The sequence below is a fragment of the Apus apus genome, chromosome 3 (genome assembly GCF_020740795.1).
Source record: "Apus apus isolate bApuApu2 chromosome 3, bApuApu2.pri.cur, whole genome shotgun sequence".
Taxonomy (NCBI): Eukaryota; Metazoa; Chordata; class Aves; order Apodiformes; family Apodidae; genus Apus; species Apus apus.
Genome location: NC_067284.1, coordinates 109,671,598 through 109,691,169, shown reverse-complemented (window position 1 = coordinate 109,691,169; position 19,572 = coordinate 109,671,598). Strand labels below are relative to the sequence as shown.

The following is a 19,572-nucleotide window of genomic DNA, read 5'->3' as shown; positions in this document are numbered from 1 at the left end:
TACCTGGGGCCTTCCTCACTCTGAAGTCTCACCTGTTCCTGTCTCCTGGGAGGACCTTGGGTTATGCTGCAGCCTTCCCAGTCCTACCTCTTGCCCCACCTCCTGCTCCTCTGACTACCTGGGTAGACACGGACGTGTTTCCATCGCTTGCCGCGGCCACTGATGGTTGCTGCGAGCGGCACCCTGCTCTGCCCAGAGAACCTGCTCCTCCTGGACAACGGAGGTGCCGAAGCGACATGGGGCCGAGCCGGAGCAAACCCACTTCTTCCTTCGCAGTCCTACACGGCGCTTCCACCCCTGGGCTTCCAGGCGGGTGGGCATTCCTGGATGGAAGGACTGGAAGGACAGGCAGCACGGGCGGCGCTACCGCCCAGGGTCCCCCATTTCCCACAGGCTCAGCGCGGGGGGCACTCGGCACCGGGACGGATTGGGGGCAGCGGGGGGCACCGCCCCCCAAACCCAGCGGCTCCGCGCAGCCCGAGGACCCCACCGGGAGGAGGAAGCTGGGAAGCCCCGCGGGGGAGGGAGGTGCCCTTAAACTCCCCCCTGGAGCAGCCGGGCGGATGGCGGGTGCGGGGGGCTCGGGGCGGTGCGGGGCGGTGCGGGGCGGTGCCAGCGGAGGAGGAGGAGCCGGCGGGGCGGTGCGGGGCGGTGCGGGGCGGTGCGGGGGGCTCGGGGCGGTGCGGGGCGGTGCGGGGCGGTGCGGGGGCTGCGCTGCGCGGCGCTGCGCGGCGGGGGGCGCCCTCGCGCGGCCCCGGGCGGGTGACGCCACAAAGGCCGCCCCGCCCCGCCCCGCGCCGCCCCACGTGCGCGCCGCCCCGCCGCGGCAGCGCGCAGCCGGCGGCCCCGCAGCCAGGTGGGAGCGCGGCGGGCGGCAGGGCCCCCCCCCGCCCCGCCCGGCCCCGGCCCCGGCCCCGCCACCATGGGCTCCTGCCCCCGCCGGCCGCCGCCGGCCCCTCGCCCCGCCGCCTGAGCTAGCGCGGCTGGACGGGCAGCCCCTCGCCCGCAGCGCAGCGCTGCGCGCCGGCCGCCAGCATGGGGGGGGCCGCCGCGGCGTGCCGGAACGCCGCCGCCTTCGCCGGCTTCCTCACGGTGAGTGTGTGTGTGTGTGTGTGTGTTTGGGGGGGGTGTCGGGGCCGGCCCTCCGCGCCCGGCCGGCTGTAGCGGCGCCGCCCGCGCAAGATCCGCGCAGCGCGGGGTCGGGGAGGGGGGGGATGGGAGAGGCGGGATGTGCTGCTGCAGTGCGGGGCTGCCTGGGGGGGGGGGGTGCGTGCTGCCTGCCTGCTGGGGGGGCAGGTCGGGAGGGGTGTGTTCTTGGAGGGGGGGGGGGGGTATGGCTGGTTTGGGGTGTCCTGCTGCCCCCTCTTCGGGGGGATGTGCAGGGCTCCCCTGTGCCTTCCCTTCTGCCCCGGCCCCTGCACCCCCGGCCCTGGCAGCGGGCACCGGCTGGGTGCGATATTTCCCTGCTCCATCCTCTCCATCCCCGTTTTGCTGCATACGGGCAAAGGGCGGCATCCTTCCCCGGAGGCTTCATCCAGGGTTGTGTTGCGCCTTGAGGGGTGAAGGAATCTTTGCTTTACCCCCCCCCCCCGCCCTGCTCCCGAAGCTCGGCACCGGGCTGGGGTCCGTCCAGCCATCCCGCCCCTCCAGCCGCTTCTCTTGTCATCCTTTGGACAGGAAGGAAAGCTGCTGCCGCTAATTGCGGGCAGCTGCCCTGCCTTGACACAGAAGTGTTTTCCAGCTGGTTTACCTTTCCAGGTAGGGCCCTTGCCAGCCAATACTTGAGGGCTACAGTCTGTCTTTCTGGGGAGAGATGGTAATTTGGTGTGTCAGGCACACGCCGCAGCTGCTGCGGCTGGGTTGTGTAACCGAGGAGTGCACTTGCTCTTGAACTCAAGGTGGATCTTAGCAAGCTGGTGCTGGCTTGACGGGAGTCCGAGTAAACAAAAAATAATCTAAAGCTGGGAGAGCGTTAGCTGGGAAACAGCCTCCTTGCTTTAGAAGGCAAAGGGTAACTTCATGCAGTGGTGGAGCAGCCAGGGGCTGTGCGTGGTGCTGGCTGGGTCCTCCCAAGTGCCTGTTTCCTGCTGGGAGAGCAGAGTGTTGCTGCACGTCTAGAAGATGAGATGCTGATGGGGAGTTTGAGATACGGAGCTCCAGCTGGGATCCTAGAGGTCAGTTGGGAATGGTGGGTATAGAGGGAAGAGAGGGGAAACGGGAGTGATACAAAGGTGTCGTGAAATACAATGGCAGTTTTGCAAAATGAAGCTGGGACTCTGAGCAAACACACTTGTATGTTGCTTGGGTACTCAGACCTCTACAAGTGCTGACTGTATGAGCAGACGAACTGTAAGACAGAATTCCTGTTTGCTCGTGAGCTGGCAGGATGCTCCTTTGTCCACCAGCCAGGCTTTCTTCATCCGGCAGCTTAATCTTCAAAATTTTGGGCAACTCTCTTTGTCCCCACAAGGAGTTAATGCCTTTCCAGCGTGATGGAAGTGCATTCAAATCGGTAGTTGATGGGTCTCCTTACTGGTGTGGCAGACCCAAATCTGCCTGGCCACTTGGTTTTTCAGTGATAGCCACCAGGCAGCAGTTGTGTAAGGCTGGTGATGGTCGTGGTTTCCCTTGCCTGGCATGGGGTGTTGGGCACCCACCAGCTGCTGCCAGGTAGTTTCCACCACGTCCCCCAGTGCCCTCACCTCAACCCAGTGCCATGTCACCTTGTTTCAGACTCTGGGCTTTTGGGAGCCTGGGGCGATTTCATCTGCTTGGAGCAAAACTGTGGCTGCCAGGGATGCTTGTGAGCTCTGATCGGCGCTGGCTGCAGGAATAGCTGCTGGGTTTTCCTTCACGGAAACCAGATGTGCCGGTTGGTGCTGCTGTTCTGGCACGCTCGGCTGCCTGCGTTTCACTCTCGCAACGTAGCAGAGAGACCGGTGAGCAGGGTAAGCCCCGGACACTCGGTTTCACAAACCCCAAACCAGCTGAAACAGCTGGTCACGTTGCGAGAAGCAGGAAACTTGCTTTGCTCTTCAATACTCTCCTCACGGGCGACTTTTTCGGAGTGAGTAACTTGATCCTTTTTGCTGAGAGTGGGGCAGGAGATGGGCTCCTTCCAGCTGCAAAGTTGCTGTAAGTCTTGCAGACCAGTTTTATTTGCCTTTCTGTGTTTGGTTTATTATTTTTTTCTTTTCTCCTTAAATGTCGCAAGCGACTTCCCGGTGCCGGCTGGCGGAGGGTGCAGCTGGCCTTCAGGAGGGGTGGCGGGCTGTGCAGCCTGTCCCCGACCTGTGCCAAGGCATCCCCATGGAGCCTGATGCCATTTCTACCGAATTTTACTGGTTTTGCTCAGCAACAGTTCCCAGAGTACCCATTTAGCTCTGTCGGTCCCTGCTTACTTACAGCTGTAAGTAAGCAGGGACCTGTGCTCCTGCCTGTGCTCCTGCTCTTCTCTACTGGGCTCAAGTGCCCTTTATTTAGTTGGCATTTGCCTTTTTACATTTAAAAAAAATATATTTTAGATTTATTGCAGCCTCCCCCCGGGGCTGGTGGTGAGACATTGCTTAACACCACCTGAGATGTTGAGTGTCTTGAGGTGTCACCCATTTCAGGACACAAATGCCTGTTGGTTCCACCACCTTTCAGCCGGCGCATTGGATCTCTGGGACACTGAGCAGATTAGGGTCCCAGATGAGCAGCTCTGTTCCCGGCTGCATTCCTGGTGCACGTGCCTGGGAAACTTGTGGCCCCCTAAAAGCCATTTACTGTGCAAATTGACCATCAGGTCTCTCTTTCAGCATGCGGTTGTTTAAGAGGGTGGTGGAGGCACAGCATAGATGCAACCGCTGAGATGGAAGCTGGGTCATGGTCATGCCCATGTCAGCTGTGGGGTGCTGCTGGCTCAAAGGGTTTGTTTATAGCTGAGCAGTCCTCTGGTCTGAGCCATTTTCCCAGTGTGAGGAGGTGAAAATTGAGTGAGGCTTTGTGCAGCGTGGTCTCGTGAGAAGCGTCCCTGCTTATAGCAGGGAAGTTGGAACCTGAATGGTCTTTTAAGGTCCCTTCTAGCAACCATTCTGTGATTCTATGAAAATCGGAGCATTCCCAAGCTGGATTTATTTTTCTTGTGGTGTAAAACTTCCAGGTGTTGGAATAGGTGGAGACAGCTGGGAATTGCCTTTGTCCGTGTGATGTGGGGTGGCAGTGCTTGAGCAATTTGGGATCCTGGCTGCCCCATCCTGCTCAAGCCTTTTGGCTTCAGTGTTGAGAGCTGCTTCTGCATCAGGCATGGAGAGCAGCACTGAAGTGGCTGGAAACCAGATCTGCTCTCTGTTGTGGTCTTGCACCAATTCTCTGTTTCTGTGTTTTTGGTTACCCTATACACTTTCTTTGGTATTGGAGTAATGAACTGAAATCTAGTGGCTCAGCAGAGCTCACTTCATTACTCTCTTGCTTTTACCACGGAAGCTGAGTGTATCAGCCAGAAAGGTCTCATTTTGCATCCTGCTGGGCAGTTGTGAGGATATGAAACTAAACCAGCAGTCAGCCCTTTCTGTTTGTCATTTTTAGCCAGTAACCAGGTGATAGATGCTCCCTGTTATCTCCTCACTACCTTCCCAGAGGAAGATAAAAAGAGGAATGAGGGAGACTTTAAGGTTCGAAAAAACCCCAACAGAATAGGTTGAAAGTAATAGCAATAATAATGATGATGGTGAATTACACAAATATGTAAATACGGAACCCATGCTCCTCAGTTGGTAATTCCCAGCCAGAGAAGTCCTCAGCAGCAGGTTGGGGGTGCCTGAATCCAGGCTCCCAGTGACAGTCTGAAACAGCCTTGAAGCAGCCAAGCCAGTCCTACTTGGGAGGGAAGGGGGAGCAGGAACAGGCGACCTGTCCCGGTCCATGATATTTTTCAGCAAGAAAACGGGGTGCAGGAGCAGCAGCAGAGAGGACAAACCCCAACCCAGCCAGAACACCAGCCAGAGGAGGGCGCTTGGGTGCTTGGGCTCTCTGAGGAGCCATTTTATACCCTGTGCTGTGGGCAGGAACACTGTGGTTGGTCTATGTTGGTCACCTGTCCCACCCTCTGCTACCCACAGGCACAGCTGTCCCCCCACTGCCACAGCTGGGGGCACCCCAGGAGGTCTTGGGTCAGTATGGCTATAGGAAATTTTCATCCTGGTATTCTCAAACCAGGGCACTATTGAAGACATCCTGTTCCTGGCCTTCTCAGACATCTGAGTGGTGCCAGCCACAAAACCTGAGCAGCTGGGTGTTTTAGGGACCAGAAACACCAGTCCCAGTAAATAGTGGATGCTCAGGGTTGTTCAGCCTTCCCCCCTGGGACTTGCTGTCCCTAAACTTGGAAACGCGTCTGCAGCTGAAGATCTGGGGGTGTTCAAAAGCTCCAGTTCTACTCTGCTTGAGATAGGGTTTAAAAAAAAAAAACAACACACAACAAGCTCAAATAAAAAAACCCAAAACCTGATGCTGTTGCAATAGTGCAGGTCTCACTTCATCCAGTACCTGAAGGGGATTTACAAAAAGGCTGGGGAGGAACTTCTTACAAGGGCATGGAGCAACAGAACAAGGGGTAAGGGCTTTAAACTGGAGGAGGGGTAATTTAGGTTAGATGTTAGGAAGAAGGTAGGGTGGAACTAGATGATCTTTGAGGTCCCTTCCAACCCTAACTATTCTGTGATGATGATTCTATGAGTGATGAAAACATGCTGGAGATGGGAAGAAAAGGGAGAGCAGGATGAGACCCATGGCACATGCTTGTGCTGAGGTTGTCCACGGGTTTTCTGAGGGCTGGCTTGATGCAGAGGGAGAAATCTGGATCTGAGATGGTAGCACACAGTTCATCCCCAGCAAGGCAGGAGAGCCGCTGCCTGTCCTGCCTCTCCTGATGCCCCGTCCCACTCAGCACTGGCACAGGGAGGAGGATGAGTAACTCAGGTGACCCTCCACGCAACCTCAGGTGGCTGGATCCTGCTATGCCTGGTTTGCTAATTCAGGGTTACATCATGAAGATTACAGGCAGCAGGTTTCTTTAGAGCCAGCTAAGCGCTTTGTTAAATCATGTCTTAGGGGAGGGGAAAAATAAAATGCACCCTGTAAGCCTTTGCTGCCTGCCAGGGCAGCCCTGCTTTTTATTTTAATTTGATGTGTTGTAATTAGCCTGGCCACTGCAGGATCCTTGTCAACTCCTGCGGGCTTGCCTGCTTCTGCCTGCTCTGTAATTGCTGCTTCAGGAGAAAAAACCCACAAAATTATTAAAAAAAAATAATAAATTAAGTGTTTTGTATAAAATTTGAGCTGTAAATTATTTAGCAGGTGAAACAGAAATGTGCTGTGTGTTTCCAAGAAGCAAGAGACTGCACCAAAAATGATGCGGCACGGCTTGCGGCTCTGCTGCGATGTTCCTTCTGCAGAGTCATGTTGTTGGGAGGCTTTTTTTTCCCCTTCTGAATATATTCTTGCTGGCTGATAGCCCAGAATAGGTAGCAGAGCAAAAGCAAGGGCTTGTGTAACATAGCCAAGTGATTTATGTGCTGTCAAAAAGCATTAGGGTCTCTGGTCTTTCTACCTTCAGTGTAGCAAAGCACCTTTGGAAGTTCAAGGTAACGTTGGCTCATTCCTCCCTCTCTCCTAACTCAGCCTGTAGATGTTTGAGGATGTGTTTGCTATTGCTTTGCGTGCTGTGTGAGGTAGTGTCAGCCTTTCTTCTGATATGCCTTTAGGTGTTGGTATTGTGTCTGCTGGCATAACTGATATTAAACCCAGGAACCAGAGGTCTTCTGGAGGAAGTGTAGGTTCTGCTTGGTAGACGTGGCTTCTCTTGGGGGTGGAGAAACCTTAATGGAAAGGAATTAAGGGAATAAAGCCCTGGGATTGGGCATAGATAGAGATAAACAGCTTTGTAGTCATTGAGTATGAAATCCCAGCTGGGTGCAGTTAGATGTCTAAAAATTGGAGACCTTTTACTTGTATCTGATGCAATGAGGAACTGAGTTACAGCAGAACTTCTCAAAGAGCTTCAAAATACCATCGTGTTTTCTCTCCTATTGCTAACACATCTGGTTTAAAGTGGGTTCAGATGTGGTTGGAGGCTTGAAGTAGAATATCCCTTGTATTCTCACTAAACCCTGTGCTTATACAGGGTCATAAAAAATCATGGAAGGGCAGAAAGGCTGAGAAATATTCCACTAATGCCTGTTGGCCTGGCTTGCATCCTGGTTGGCATTATTTAGAAAGGTAACTATTTGAACAAGTGCTGATTAATAAATACAGAGGAGGAAAGTTTTATAGGTCAGAGCCGCCACCTGTGTGTGTTTTTTGTCTTCTTGACAAGCACCTGGCTCGTGTTGGAGCTTCTCAGCCTTGAAATGCAAAGCTGCTCTGAATTCTCCTCAGGTGGCCAGGTAGCACGTACTGCTGAAACACAATTAGCAGTATTTGCTGCCCTGGCAGGGCTGCAGTGTAAATGATGCTTAGTCTCACTGAGAAACCTGGTGTCAAATTTAAGGAATTATAATCGTAGCTGGTGATGTATCCGGAGAGTGTGCTGCAGTCTGCACTGGTTTACTTCTACCCCAACCTTGCTGAGCTCCTTTCCCTCCATGTAGGAACATCTCTGTGGTCCTGCAGCTCTGGGATGCACTTCTTGATCCTGCAAGGGATTGCGGGCAGACAGGGCTCTGGTCCCATGCTGTTGTTGACTAATACCTCCTGTCTGTCTTCCAGCTGCTCCTGCTCCTTGGCACCGCAAGGAGCCAGACAAAGGAGACCTCTGAGCAGAATGCCATCAGCCTCTCCCCTGGCAAGTACCGCCACTTCGACCGTGCCACCAACAAAGAGCTGATCTGCGACAAATGTCCTGCAGGAACCTACGTGTCTAAACACTGTACGAAGAGTACCTTAAGAGAGTGCAGCCCGTGTCCAGATGGGACCTTTACTAAGCATGAGAACGGCATAGAGCGGTGCCACCCTTGTAGAAAACCCTGTGAACTGCCAATGATTGAGAAAACTCATTGTACTGCCTTGACTGACCGCGAGTGCACTTGCCTGTCTGGTACGTTTCAGACGAACGATACCTGCATCCCTTACACGGTGTGCCCGGTCGGCTGGGGCGTCCGCAAGAAAGGAACCGAGACAGAAGATGTTAAGTGCAAGCCGTGCCCTCGTGGTACCTTTTCTGATGTGCCTTCTAGTGTGATGAAGTGCAAAACGTACACTGACTGCTTTGGGAAAAACATGGTGGTCATCAAGCCAGGGACGAAGGAGAGTGACAACGTCTGTGGTTCTCCAGCGTCTCTTCCGAACACGTCTTTGACTTCATCAAGCACCGAAGCAGGTGAAGAGCCCTATGAAGTTCCACCAACCGCTCATCTTCCCAAAGGTAATGTCCATGTCAGTGAAGCAGACATGTTTTGGGTCATAAGGTTGTGTTCCTGCCTCAGTCAAGGCAGGCTTTAAGCTGTTAAATGGAAGCCTGGTCTAAAGTGCAGATTGTGCTTTTGCTTCGTGGCTAGAAGGCAGCTCCAGGGTGCATCAGCTTGCTCTAAACTGTGTTTAATAATGTTTCTGTTATCACTGGTGGGGAGGACCAGGTTGAATTTTCCCCACTATCTCATTTAATTGGAAGCTGATATCATCACTGCCTTGAGGGAGATGCTTTTGCTGTGGCTAGTTGCAGTGGTGCAGTAGAACCCAGTTTGAGGTGGTGTTTAGCCTCACAGTGTCTCAGGTGATGCATTTTAAGTAAAATGGCAACTTTTGTTGGCCTGAACACCTGAGTTGGTAAAATAGTGTTGAGAGTGGTAGACCCCCACTGCTGCTTTGTTAGGTCTCAAAGTTTGGTATGATGTTGGTGTGCCATTGGAAGAAGGTGGGAGGTTATTTCCTGAACTTTGAAATCAACTGTAGACAATTAGGTAGAAGTTAAAGAGTATTCGCTGTTTGTATCCAGCTCAGAGTGTTCTCGGTAGCCAAGTCAGAGGCAAAATCAGGTTACAGAATCACAGAATTATGGATGTTGGAAAAGACCTCTGAGATCATCAAGTCCAACCTGTGACCTAGTACCACCAAATTGGCTAGACCATGGCACTAAGTGCCACATCCAGCCTTTCCTTAAAGACCGCCAGGGATGGTGACTCCACCACTTCTCTGGGCAGTCCATTCCGATGTCTGATCACCCTTTCCATGAGGAGGTGCTTCGTAATATCCAGCCTAAACCTCCTCTGGAGCAGCTTCAGGCCGTGCTCTCTTGTCCCAGGATCACAGAATCTTAGGGGTTGGAAGGGACCTTGAAAGATTATCTATCTAGTCCAACTCCCTGTCAGAGCAGGATCATCCAGAGCACATCACACAGGAATGTGTCCAGGTGGGTTTTGAATGTCTCCAGAGGAGAAGACTCCACAACCTCTCTGGGCAGTCTGTCCCAGTGCTCTGTCACTCTCACAGGAAAGAAGTTTTTTCTGATGTTTTTTCTGTAGTTGCTAGTTGCCTGGGAGAAGAGCCCGACCCCCACCTGACTACAACCTCCCTACAGGTAGTTGTAGACAGTGATAAGGTCCCCCCTGAGTTTCCTCAACAAATGTCATACCGTTGGCCTCAGCCCATTGATCCAGCCTGTCCAGGTCCATCTGCAGCATCCAGCAGATTGACACACTCCCCCAGCTTGGTGTCACCTGTGGATTTACTAAGGGTAGACCATGATCCCCTGATCCACGTCATCAGTAAAAATATTTAATGGGACTGGGCCCAGTACTGATCCCTGGGGGACACCACTGGTAACTGGATGCAGGTTACAGGTGGTTCCACCTGCTCTCTGGCTCAAATGGGATGAGACATGATCTTCAAAAGCTGCTTCCAAAGTAAGCTCTAGTTTTTTGCCACAAAAGCCCTTCCTCTTCTCACAAGGCTTTGATCAAGCAGCTGGCAGCGACCTGAGAGCTATTGGTTGCTAAGAAAACCTGATGAAGATGGAAAGTAGCTCTTAGAGGAAGGTTGGGTTTGCTTCAGAAACCTGTTTTGTAGTTGGTGCGTCCACAGCCGCTTGCAGTGTTGATAAAAGCATTTGTACTTCCTTAACAAAACCAGGTAGAGGTAGCTAAACTAAGCCTCCAAATTTTCATGTGTTTCTAGCCCAGATACCACGTTTTCCACATTTGGAATTAAGCCCATTTTCGTAAACCTAGGAAACCTCAAAGTTGTAGGTTTTCTGAGAAGTACTGAATGTAGGAGAAACACAAGTTGACAACATGCCTTTAATAACTTGTTTTTTAAACAAGTTGCCACCAGACTTAACCAACAAGGATCAGTTTTATCCTGAACCTATCTCTGTAACTATACCCATCTGTTCCTGTAGCCAAACCTCAACTTCACCTCTTCCCTTCCTCCCTACCTGGCATTGGGTTTCTGTCTGCTGGCTAAGCAAATGCTCAGGCAGATCTTAGACTATGACATGATGCCGTATCACGTCTCCAGTGCCACGACACTGAACTCTCCTCTCCTTTCGCAGGTTTGAATTCTTCAGCCCCCGATTTTGTCCCCTCTCCTGTGCCACACGCATCCAGTGGCACGGCAGAGCCAGCGGGCTTCTTCAACAAAACGTTGGCTGATGAGACGGAAGCCACCAACGAGACGGACGGTGCTAACAGGGCTCCTGCAGGCTCCATCCCTGCCAGCCAGGCACAGAGCTACCGGCACAAGCAGACCAGTCAAGCGCTGGAGAAGCAGCCATCACTGGATATGGCGGGGCGTGAGAAGTCCAGTGTCCCATACAGGCCCCCCCGGCGAGGTTCACAGAACGTCCACCAGCACTTTGACATCAATGAACACTTGCCATGGATGATCGTTCTCTTCCTCCTGCTGGTCCTGGTGGTTATCGTCGTCTGCAGTGTCAGGAAGAGCTCAAGGACTCTCAAGAAGGGACCCAGACAAGATCCCAGTGCCATTGTGGAAAAAGCTATCATGAAAAAGTCCACCACCCCCACGCAGAACAGGGAGAAGTGGATCTATTACTGCAACGGGCATGGTGAGCAGTGGTGACTGGTGGCTGCGGGGCGTAGTGTCCTCTCCACCATGCCATGTGGTTCTTTGGGGGGGGCCACCCTCAAGTCCAACGACCAGTTGCTTTTCTGACTTCCTGGGTCTTGTAGCAAGAACAAAGCCCATATACTGGTTTCTTAGATGTTTCTTCGTCCTTGCTGTCTCCTCCTTCCTGTTCCCATGGTGTATTCTCTAGAAGGAAGGGTTAATGAAGGGAATGTCACCTGCTTGCCCCAACTCCTCTCCTTATTTTCTCAGTGACTCAGGCATGGGTCCAGTTGTCTTTTCATGCGGCCCTTTTTCCCCTCACCCTGTCTGTTTCTGGAAGGCTGAGTCATCCCCCGCCTCTTGGCAGCGCCTCAATTTCAGGTTCTTAGCCCTAAATCCAGACTGCTGGCTTGTGTCCCCAGCCCTTTGCCCATGCTGGAGCCAGGAAGGTTGTCCTTAAAGGCTGTCATGGAGGAGTACAGCTCCGTGAGTGCCATCAGGTCTTCCTGGAGGCTTTGCTTTGTAGTGTTTTCTGTTCTTTTGTTGGATGACTTGCTGTCAGCTTTTTGATGAGTCACTAAAGATGACCAGTTGTGGGCTTTAAATTTAAATTTGTAAAAGTTAGTGATAAATTAATGGTGGCGTGAATGTGAGCACCAAGCAGCCGTGATCTCCCTAGTAGGCTGCATGGTTCTTCCTCTGCAAAGCTACAGAGGCAATTTTGACCCTCCTTGTCTTGTGCAGACAGCACTGATGTCCTTACTTTGGGTTGAGGTTGCTCAACTTTAAACATTTGTTTGCAGTTAACCTTTAGAAAAGCATATTTAACAAGGGGAGGAGTGCAAACAAAGAATGAATTGAAAAAAGATAGGAAGGTTTAGGAGATCAGTCCTTGATGAAAGTCATTCTTGAGTGCTTAAGTACAAAGCAAAGAAGGCTTTGAGTAGGGCGCCTTCTGTCATATACTCTTTCTTCCTTCCTGCTGATGAATAGACCTACACTTTGTTTGCCTTCATTAATGCATTTATGGAACCAGTAAGGTCTCGTTGGAATTAATTTTGTGCCTCCTCTTTTGTTTGTGCTACTTAATCAGTTTCCTTTTAACTCTTCTGACTTCTTGGAGTGTGGTTTCTTGAGCGTTTTTTCTGGTTGCAATAGCTTTTTCTGGTAACCCCCGTGTTCCATTGTCCCTAAAATTTGTCATACCTGTAGCATGGTCCTTGAGGCTATAGTGAGTGATCTGCAGTGGGGTTGCAGAACCTTATTTCTGGGCACTACCAGAATTACTACGTTACTTTGGCCACGGTTCATTGGCCAGAAGTGGCTGGATTTTACTAACTTGTAGTAACTTTTTTTTTCCCAAGACCTTAATTACTGGTTGGTTTAATTTCTGACCATTGCCTGGGTTTTGAAGCATCTCAAAGCAGGGGGCCAAGTTTGTACAGGGTGGGAAGTGTTTGAGTGCTAGGACCAGAGTGAAATGCTTTGAATGGATGCAGCTCTGGTTCCTAATGTGGCATTTCAGACCCCATGCAGCTGGCCCTTCTCCTGGAGGCCATGTTAGAGCTGTCTTTCTCAGCAGTGCTCTGCATGTGGTCACCAAGTGTGATTCAGGCTACAGTGATGTGTGGTGAGCAACGAGACTGTGTTAGCCCATTGAGTTATAATCCCAGCTCCCAGATCTTGTTATCCTCTGGGGGACAGCATCATTCATGGGTCCTCCAGTGCTTCCCAAGATGAGTCTTTCCTGTTATCTTTTAGCATCTGAATTCATCTAGAGCATCAAATTAACAAGATGCTTGCTAAGTTTCCCCTTGTCTTGGGGAAATAAGCTGGACCTAACAGCAAAAGCCACACTTAGTTGACACACTGGCCCATATCTGATCAAGTTGCTCAGGTCTGAAAGTGAGTTGCCCTGTTACTCAGGGTTCCTCGCTGGGCCGTTTTGCACTTCCCTCCCAGTCGTTCTTGCAATAGTCATGCTGGTTCCATGTTGGCCTGGGTGGCTTCATGACTTCCTCTGCCACTGTCCTCAGTTGAACTGTGTGCAGTGAAGGCAGACAGGCGAGTGCAAACCGGTTAGTGCTCTGTCTTGTTTTCAGTGCAGCTCTGGCGTTGCCTAAATCACGTTACATTAGCTGGAAGTGCCTTGCTCCTTAGTTCTTACTTGATGGTGGTGCTCTGGCATGTTGGATGTGGAAATTGTTCTCCATGGTGATGTAGAAATCCCTCTTTGGTTTTCCTACTGAAACATCTGGCCTGTAAGGCTGTTTACTTGAAATGAGAGAAGATGTAGTGCTAGAGAGGAACTGACCTTCGATTGACTAACTGGCCGTACAGTTGAGATGTACTGCAGAGCTGCAGCCTCATGGCTTCGCTTTCTGCTGCTCCAGCAATGTTCATACCCAAATTGTGCTTCGTCCTGAAGCAACATTTCAGACAAGGGTGAATATAGCCAAGAACAAACTTCAGGCTGTTGCGCAGGGAAAATCTTTCCCCTCCCAAGCTGCTGGCACATATCCCTCCTTGCTAGGTAGCCAGAGCAAAGACTCCATAGATGCGAGGGCCGCAGCTGCGCCCCAGGTATTCAGGTGTCAGCCTGGTTTGTGGTTCCCTGTGGAGGGTAAGCTGTTAGGTTTAAATCATCTTTTGAGGCTGAGTGTACAGCCCAGGATTTCGTGTTGGCAATGCGCTGACATCCAGATGACCTCCCCACCTGTATGTTGGCTGGCCATGCCAACAAGGAGTTGGGGCATGTTTATTGCCGGGGTGAAGCCTGTGTACGTAGCTGTTACGCACAGTCTCCCCTGGCTCCTGCTACTTTACCATCTCCTCCCTCCTAATCCTTTCAGTAAACAGCCTTAACCTTTGAAAGGGAAGAGACAGTGTCTGACGTAGGTGCTGCAGCCTCTGGTTGGAGGAGCTATGCTTGGGTGGCTGCCAACACCTCAGCACCCTGCGCACCTCCGTGATGCCGACGGGAGTGCAACTGGCATCCAGGGCTTTGCCAGTTTGGGGGATTTTCCAAAAGATTTTTATTACAAATTTCTTTTAGCCTGTCAGTTCTGGGTGGAGCATGGTCAGGGTGGCACCAGCACTAGAGTGCTGTGATTTGGCTTCTTCCCAAAAGAGAAGAGTGTTTAGGGTGGAAGTAGTGGCTCAAACCCTTGCCCAGTTCCTCATGGTGCTCGATATACTGGATGACTTACATAGTTGAGATATGTGTGTGATCCTGAGCAGTGGATGTTGTCACGGGACATTTTGCTTGTCCTCATCTGCCCATGAGCTGGTGTCTATGCCCTGTGCTCTCTCTGCTCATAACACGTGCCTTAAATAACAGCCCAAACCTAAAAATAGCAGTAGCTTGGGAGCCTGGTGTTAAAGCAAGACCCGTGTCCTTAACGTGGATGTGTTCCAGCCAAGATGGCAAATGCCAAGGATTCTCACTGGATTAAATGGTTTAGAGGTCTGGGAAGTGCTTGCAATGACTAATGGCCTGAGTTAGCAGCTGGCCTACCTGCTTGTCTGTCCCTGTGTCTGTCCTTACGACAGGAGCTCTCCCAAATCCCCCACGGCTGGTCTGTGCAGGAGCTTGAAGGTGTAGCATCATTCATGGTGCATCTGTGGTTGGAGAAGCTGGGCCTCTTGCTGCTTCAGCTGGCTTTTACTTTATAGCCAAGCAGATGGGAAATACAAAGGGGAAAAGCAGTTTGCCAAACATTTCCAAAGAAATTATTGTGGTGCCTGAACGACGCAGGTACTGGGCTGATAGTGCCTTGTGGGTTTGACCTCGTGTGACTGCTTGCTTTGAGAAGATCAAGAACAGCCTACACCCTAGAAACACTTTCTTCTGAACAGTCCCCTTATTTAGCAAATACCCATTTTATTTCTTCATCTGTTTCCAAGGGCAAGGAACTGAACTTATAATAAAAATGGGAGAATAGAAGCCTGTCTCTTGAACATACTGGAAATGCCAAATTTGGCATCAGTCTATGTCCAACATGAAGATGGGCCTGAAATCATCTTGCAGAAATTGCTGATAGTGTTGCCTTTGACTTTCACCCATTGAGTAGCAGAAGATAAAAGGCAAGAATCTCTCTAAAATGTTATGTTTTGGGGTAAAGTCTCTGTGCATAAGAAGCAGCTGCCCGACATGATGTCCCAAGAAGCAAGAAGAGAATTTGATCATTATTTTTATTGGACATGAGAGATGGAAGAACAGATCGTGGCAGCACTGGTCTGCCATGAGGTGCCACTTCCCTTTTATTTTTATTCAAGTCTTGTAATTGCACATTACTGGAGTGGGTGGTGAGAGCAAAGCCAGAAAGCCTCTGGTTAAATAATGAGAGAAATCAAATATTCTGCAAATCTGTTTGCAGCTGAGATGAAGCTGAGGCTTGACTGCAGGTAGAAGATCAAGTACTGGAAATGACTCAGGATTGAAAGCACAGTGGGAAGTTATGGGGTGATGCTGGAAAGAAGTGCTGGGATTTGGGGGTCTTGGTTGCTCAGCTGTTGGGGTGCCGAGTAGTCCTTGGCTTTGCAGCCTGGTTGCTGTAGGAGTAGGGCATGGCTTGAACTTGGTCTGCTCCCAGGAAAGTTGGAGAGAGTGCTGAAGAGGGACTAGAGCCTTGCTGGAAAGCCCTGTGCCATGGAGAACCTGAGTCTGTACTGCAGCTCCTGGTGTTAATATAACCAACGGGTGTCTTGGCCATGTGTGTCGGGACGTCTCGGCTCATTGCAGGCTTGTCCTCACATGGAATCAGATACCTATTTATGGTTAGTGTTGGAAGATGCTTATCAGAGTAAAATTACTTTGACTCTTTTTTTATTATTATTTTTTTTTTAAGAGACAGCACTTGACTAAACAGGCCCACACAGCTGGAATCTTTTCTATAGATCCATTACCTCATGAAGGGAAGCAGCTACATGGAAACAGCCCAGCAGTGGAGATTCTTCCACAAGCCTGGTGTCACTCCCTTCTCAACTGCTACCCTAAATAAGGAAACCCAGCTGTACGGATGGCACTTGCAGGTCTACAGGGTGACTCTAGATGCTATTTTAGGTTGTCTCCTCAGGGCTTGTATGGGTAAACGACATGAAAACCACATAATGGATTTGTTTTGTAGGGTTAGTTTTTCCTTTGATCCGGTCCTGAATGGATTACAGCTTGCTCCCAGGAGCATCAGGCTGGGAGGCAGGGTGAGGATGCAGGAGATGCTCCATGGGGTATCTCTTCTGCACATTTGCAGAGCATGGGGAGGAACCATGGTGCTGAACGCTTCACCGGAATCAAGCTGTGGTGGCCTCAAGGTTTTGTGTCCTGACCACAGGTAAGACAAAGGTGGCCAGCAGCACCTTGTGAGGACTGTTGTGCCTGTTGCTGCTGACGTGATTTGGTAATTGTGGTTACACCTGGAGAGGAGCAGCCCCGGGCTTGTGCACAAACCCTGATATGACTCTGGCAGGAAGAACATGAGATGAGGGATTAATGTTTGTCTACCTGCCAAAACGGAGAGGCAGAAGGTGTTCTTTGTTTTTCAAAGAAGTCTGTCTCGCTGGAGTGCATTAAGAAGAATGTGTCCAGCAGGTCAGGGGAGGTTATCCTGCCCCTCTACTCTGCCCTTGTGAGACCACATCTGAAGTATTGTGACCAGTTTTGGGCTCTCCAGTTCAAGAGGGACAGGGATATACTTGAAGGAGTCCAGTGGAGGGCTACAAGGATGGTTAAGGGACTGGAACATCTGTCTTATGAGGAAAGGCTGAGACCTAGGGCTTTTTAGTCTAGAGAAGACTGAGGAGGGATCTTATTAATAGTTACAAATATGTGAAGAGTGGGTGTCAAGAAGAGGGGACCAGTTTCTTTTCAGCAGTGCCCTGTGATAGGATGGGGGGCAATGGAAACAAACGGGAACACAGGAAGTTCCACCTCAGCATGAAGAAAAACTTCTTCACTATGAGGGTGACAGAGCATAGGAACAGGCTGCCCAGAGAGTTTGTGGAGTCTCCTTCCCTCAAGACTTTCAAGACCCGTCTGGACTCATTTCTTTGTAATCTACCCTAGGTGACTCTGCTTTGGCTGGGAGGTTGGACTTAATGTTATCTCCAGAGGTCCTTTCCAACCCCTACCATTCTGTGATTCAGGCCTCTGCAGCTCCACTACCTGCAGTTAACTATTGGTCCTCTAGTGTCAGCCTGTCCACCTCTAAAAAGTGAGACCTAGGCAGAAAGGAAGCTCGTTAAATTGGAAGGGGCAGGTATGTGCTGAGCCCCTAAGAAATATGGATGCTGTTGTACTGCTGAGCCTTGACACGTATGTTCCCTCACTGGAGCTTCTTTGTCTGTGTGGGAGTTTCAGGCTACATATTTGCTCCAGCATGCATGTGGTGCTCCACTTTGGGGTGGGATGAAGGAGCCCGTTGTCTGCACACTGACCTCTGCCATGGGAGCTTTGGAGTGACATCTCATGTTCGGAACAACATCACAGACCGTAGAGCACCTGCAGGAAAGCTGGAGAGGGACTTTTTACAATGTCATGTAGTGATTGGTCAAGGGGGAACGGTTTCAAACTGAAGGAGGGGAGGTTAGATATTAGGAAGAAATTATTTCTGTGAGGGTGGTGAGTCGCTGGCCCAGGTTCCCCAGGGAAGTGGTGGATGCCCCATCCCTGGAAGTGTTCAAGACCAGGCTGGATGAGGCTTGGAGCAGTATGATCTAGCGGGAGGTGTCCCTGCCTGTGCAGGGGGGTTGGATCTTTAAGGTCCTTTCCAACCCAAACTATTCTATGATTCTACAATCTTCCTCAGACTACTGTACTTAAAACTTTCTTCAGGTTTGCCCCAAACTTATCCTTCACCTTTTGGGAAGCTGTGTGGTTTCTAAAGGGTGTACGAATGAGCTGACCAAGGCTTTGTGGTGGAAACAAGCCTTGGAAAAGGCAAACAAGGGACATGGCTGTTCTGCTTAGAGAGAAGGAAACTTAATAATGTGCAAGTTTATCATATCTTGCTCCTGAGCCTTATTGCATTAGCAGGCCTGAACACTGGTGCTCCATCACTTGTAACGTGTGTTGTTACACAAGCCATCTGTCTGCAGCGTGCTGAGGTCTTTGCGGACCTGTCCTGGGAAGCTGGTACGTTTGCTTCCAAAAAAAACCCAAACAAAACCAAAAAACCCCAAACTGTTCCATGGTTAAATTTCCTGGGTGGTCCCTGGATTAATTTAATAAGGGGTGGGGATTTGTGCCTGCCCGTTAAGGTGTAGGGCTGAATGTCAGAGGCAGGGCAGCCCTGCAGGTAGAGGAGGATTAGGAGAGTTGTCCTTGTAGAAAAACACACTAAGCTCAGGGTTTTTTGGTCAAAAACTGGGCACCAGTTTTTGCACCAGGAGGACTGTGATTTCTCACGTCAGTAAGGCTCTCACACATAACTGCTCAAATAACAAGGCAGATTTTTTTTTTTCTCTCTCACCAAGGCTTCGTCTGGGGAAAAAAATAATGCAGGAGGTAATTTAAATCCTTGGGTTGGCATCTGTGGGTGTCTGGATATTTATATGGCTCTGCTTGCTCAGGGTTACCAGCTGTCCAAGAAGGTTATAATGAAGATTAACTCTGCAAAAGCCATTTTAAATTTAATAATTACATAAAATGCTTATGCTGGCTGTTCCCTGGTAAAGCAAAGGAAGAGCAAGTCTGTTTTGCAGGTCCTCAAGGCCAGCACATGGAGCTATGCAGGGAGGGCATCCTGTGGTCATTGGCAGGAGCTCATGTGGGTCCCAACAAAGTTGGACCAAAGGTGCCCAGAGATGTTGTGGGGGCTCCATCCCTGGAGGTATTTCAAGGGCAGGTTGGATGGGACTCTGAGCAGCCTGTTCTAGTGGAAGGTGTCCCTGCCCATACAGGGGAGTTGGAACTCTTATGATCTTTAAGGTCCCTTCCAACTCAAAAAATTCTGTGATTCTGTGCCGTTTTAGAGGTGACTTCCACGTACTGTGGTGGGAGGGGAGGTCTTGTCTTGTGCTGACCCTCAGTTTCCTGGGTCCAAAACATGTTTGTAATAACATCCATGTGGCACCAATCACAGACCTTCCTCGACTGCCTGGTTTGGTTATTTTCCATAGAGTGTGTGGGAAGTGTTTGTCTGGAGTCAGTTTCCTGCCCTGCAAGGTTTTTAATTTTTTTTTTCTTTAAAAACAACAAACACCACCATTTAGTGGTTTGTTGCCCAAACAGCAGTTGCTGACGATGTGAATCACTGGCTCCTGGGAGGGTCTGATACCATCACTATCCTCCATGGGAAAACTAGCAAATGGCTAACAAGTCTTTGAGTGTCTCATCTCCTCTTGTCTGAACAAAGGCTCTTGTTAGAATCATGGAATGGTTGGGGTTGGAAGCTGCCTTCAAGATCATCCAGTCTAACCCCCCTACCATAGGCAGGGACACCTTCCACTAGACCAGGTTGCTCCAAGCCCCATCCAGCCTGGTCTTGAACACTTCCAGTGATGGGGCGTCCACAGCTTCTCTGGGCA

The 19,572-nt window shown here is 50.7% G+C and overlaps 1 protein-coding gene across 2 annotated transcripts in view; it reads left to right on the top strand.

Moving 5' to 3' along the window:
* The first annotated feature begins 901 nt into the window (after positions 1 to 901).
* Positions 902 to 19,572, top strand: part of TNFRSF21 (TNF receptor superfamily member 21) — a 36,511-nt gene continuing 17,840 nt past the window's right edge. The window contains exons 1-3 of one of the 2 annotated variants that reach the window (XM_051614577.1): positions 902 to 1,092; positions 7,750 to 8,404; positions 10,529 to 11,044. In XM_051614577.1, coding sequence (XP_051470537.1) covers positions 1,036 to 1,092; positions 7,750 to 8,404; positions 10,529 to 11,044 — 1,228 coding nt within the window. In that variant the 5' untranslated portion in view covers positions 902 to 1,035. Of the gene's footprint in view, positions 1,093 to 1,940; positions 2,175 to 7,749; positions 8,405 to 10,528; positions 11,045 to 19,572 lie in introns of those variants that run through there. The other variant, XM_051614578.1, reaches the window with a different exon arrangement.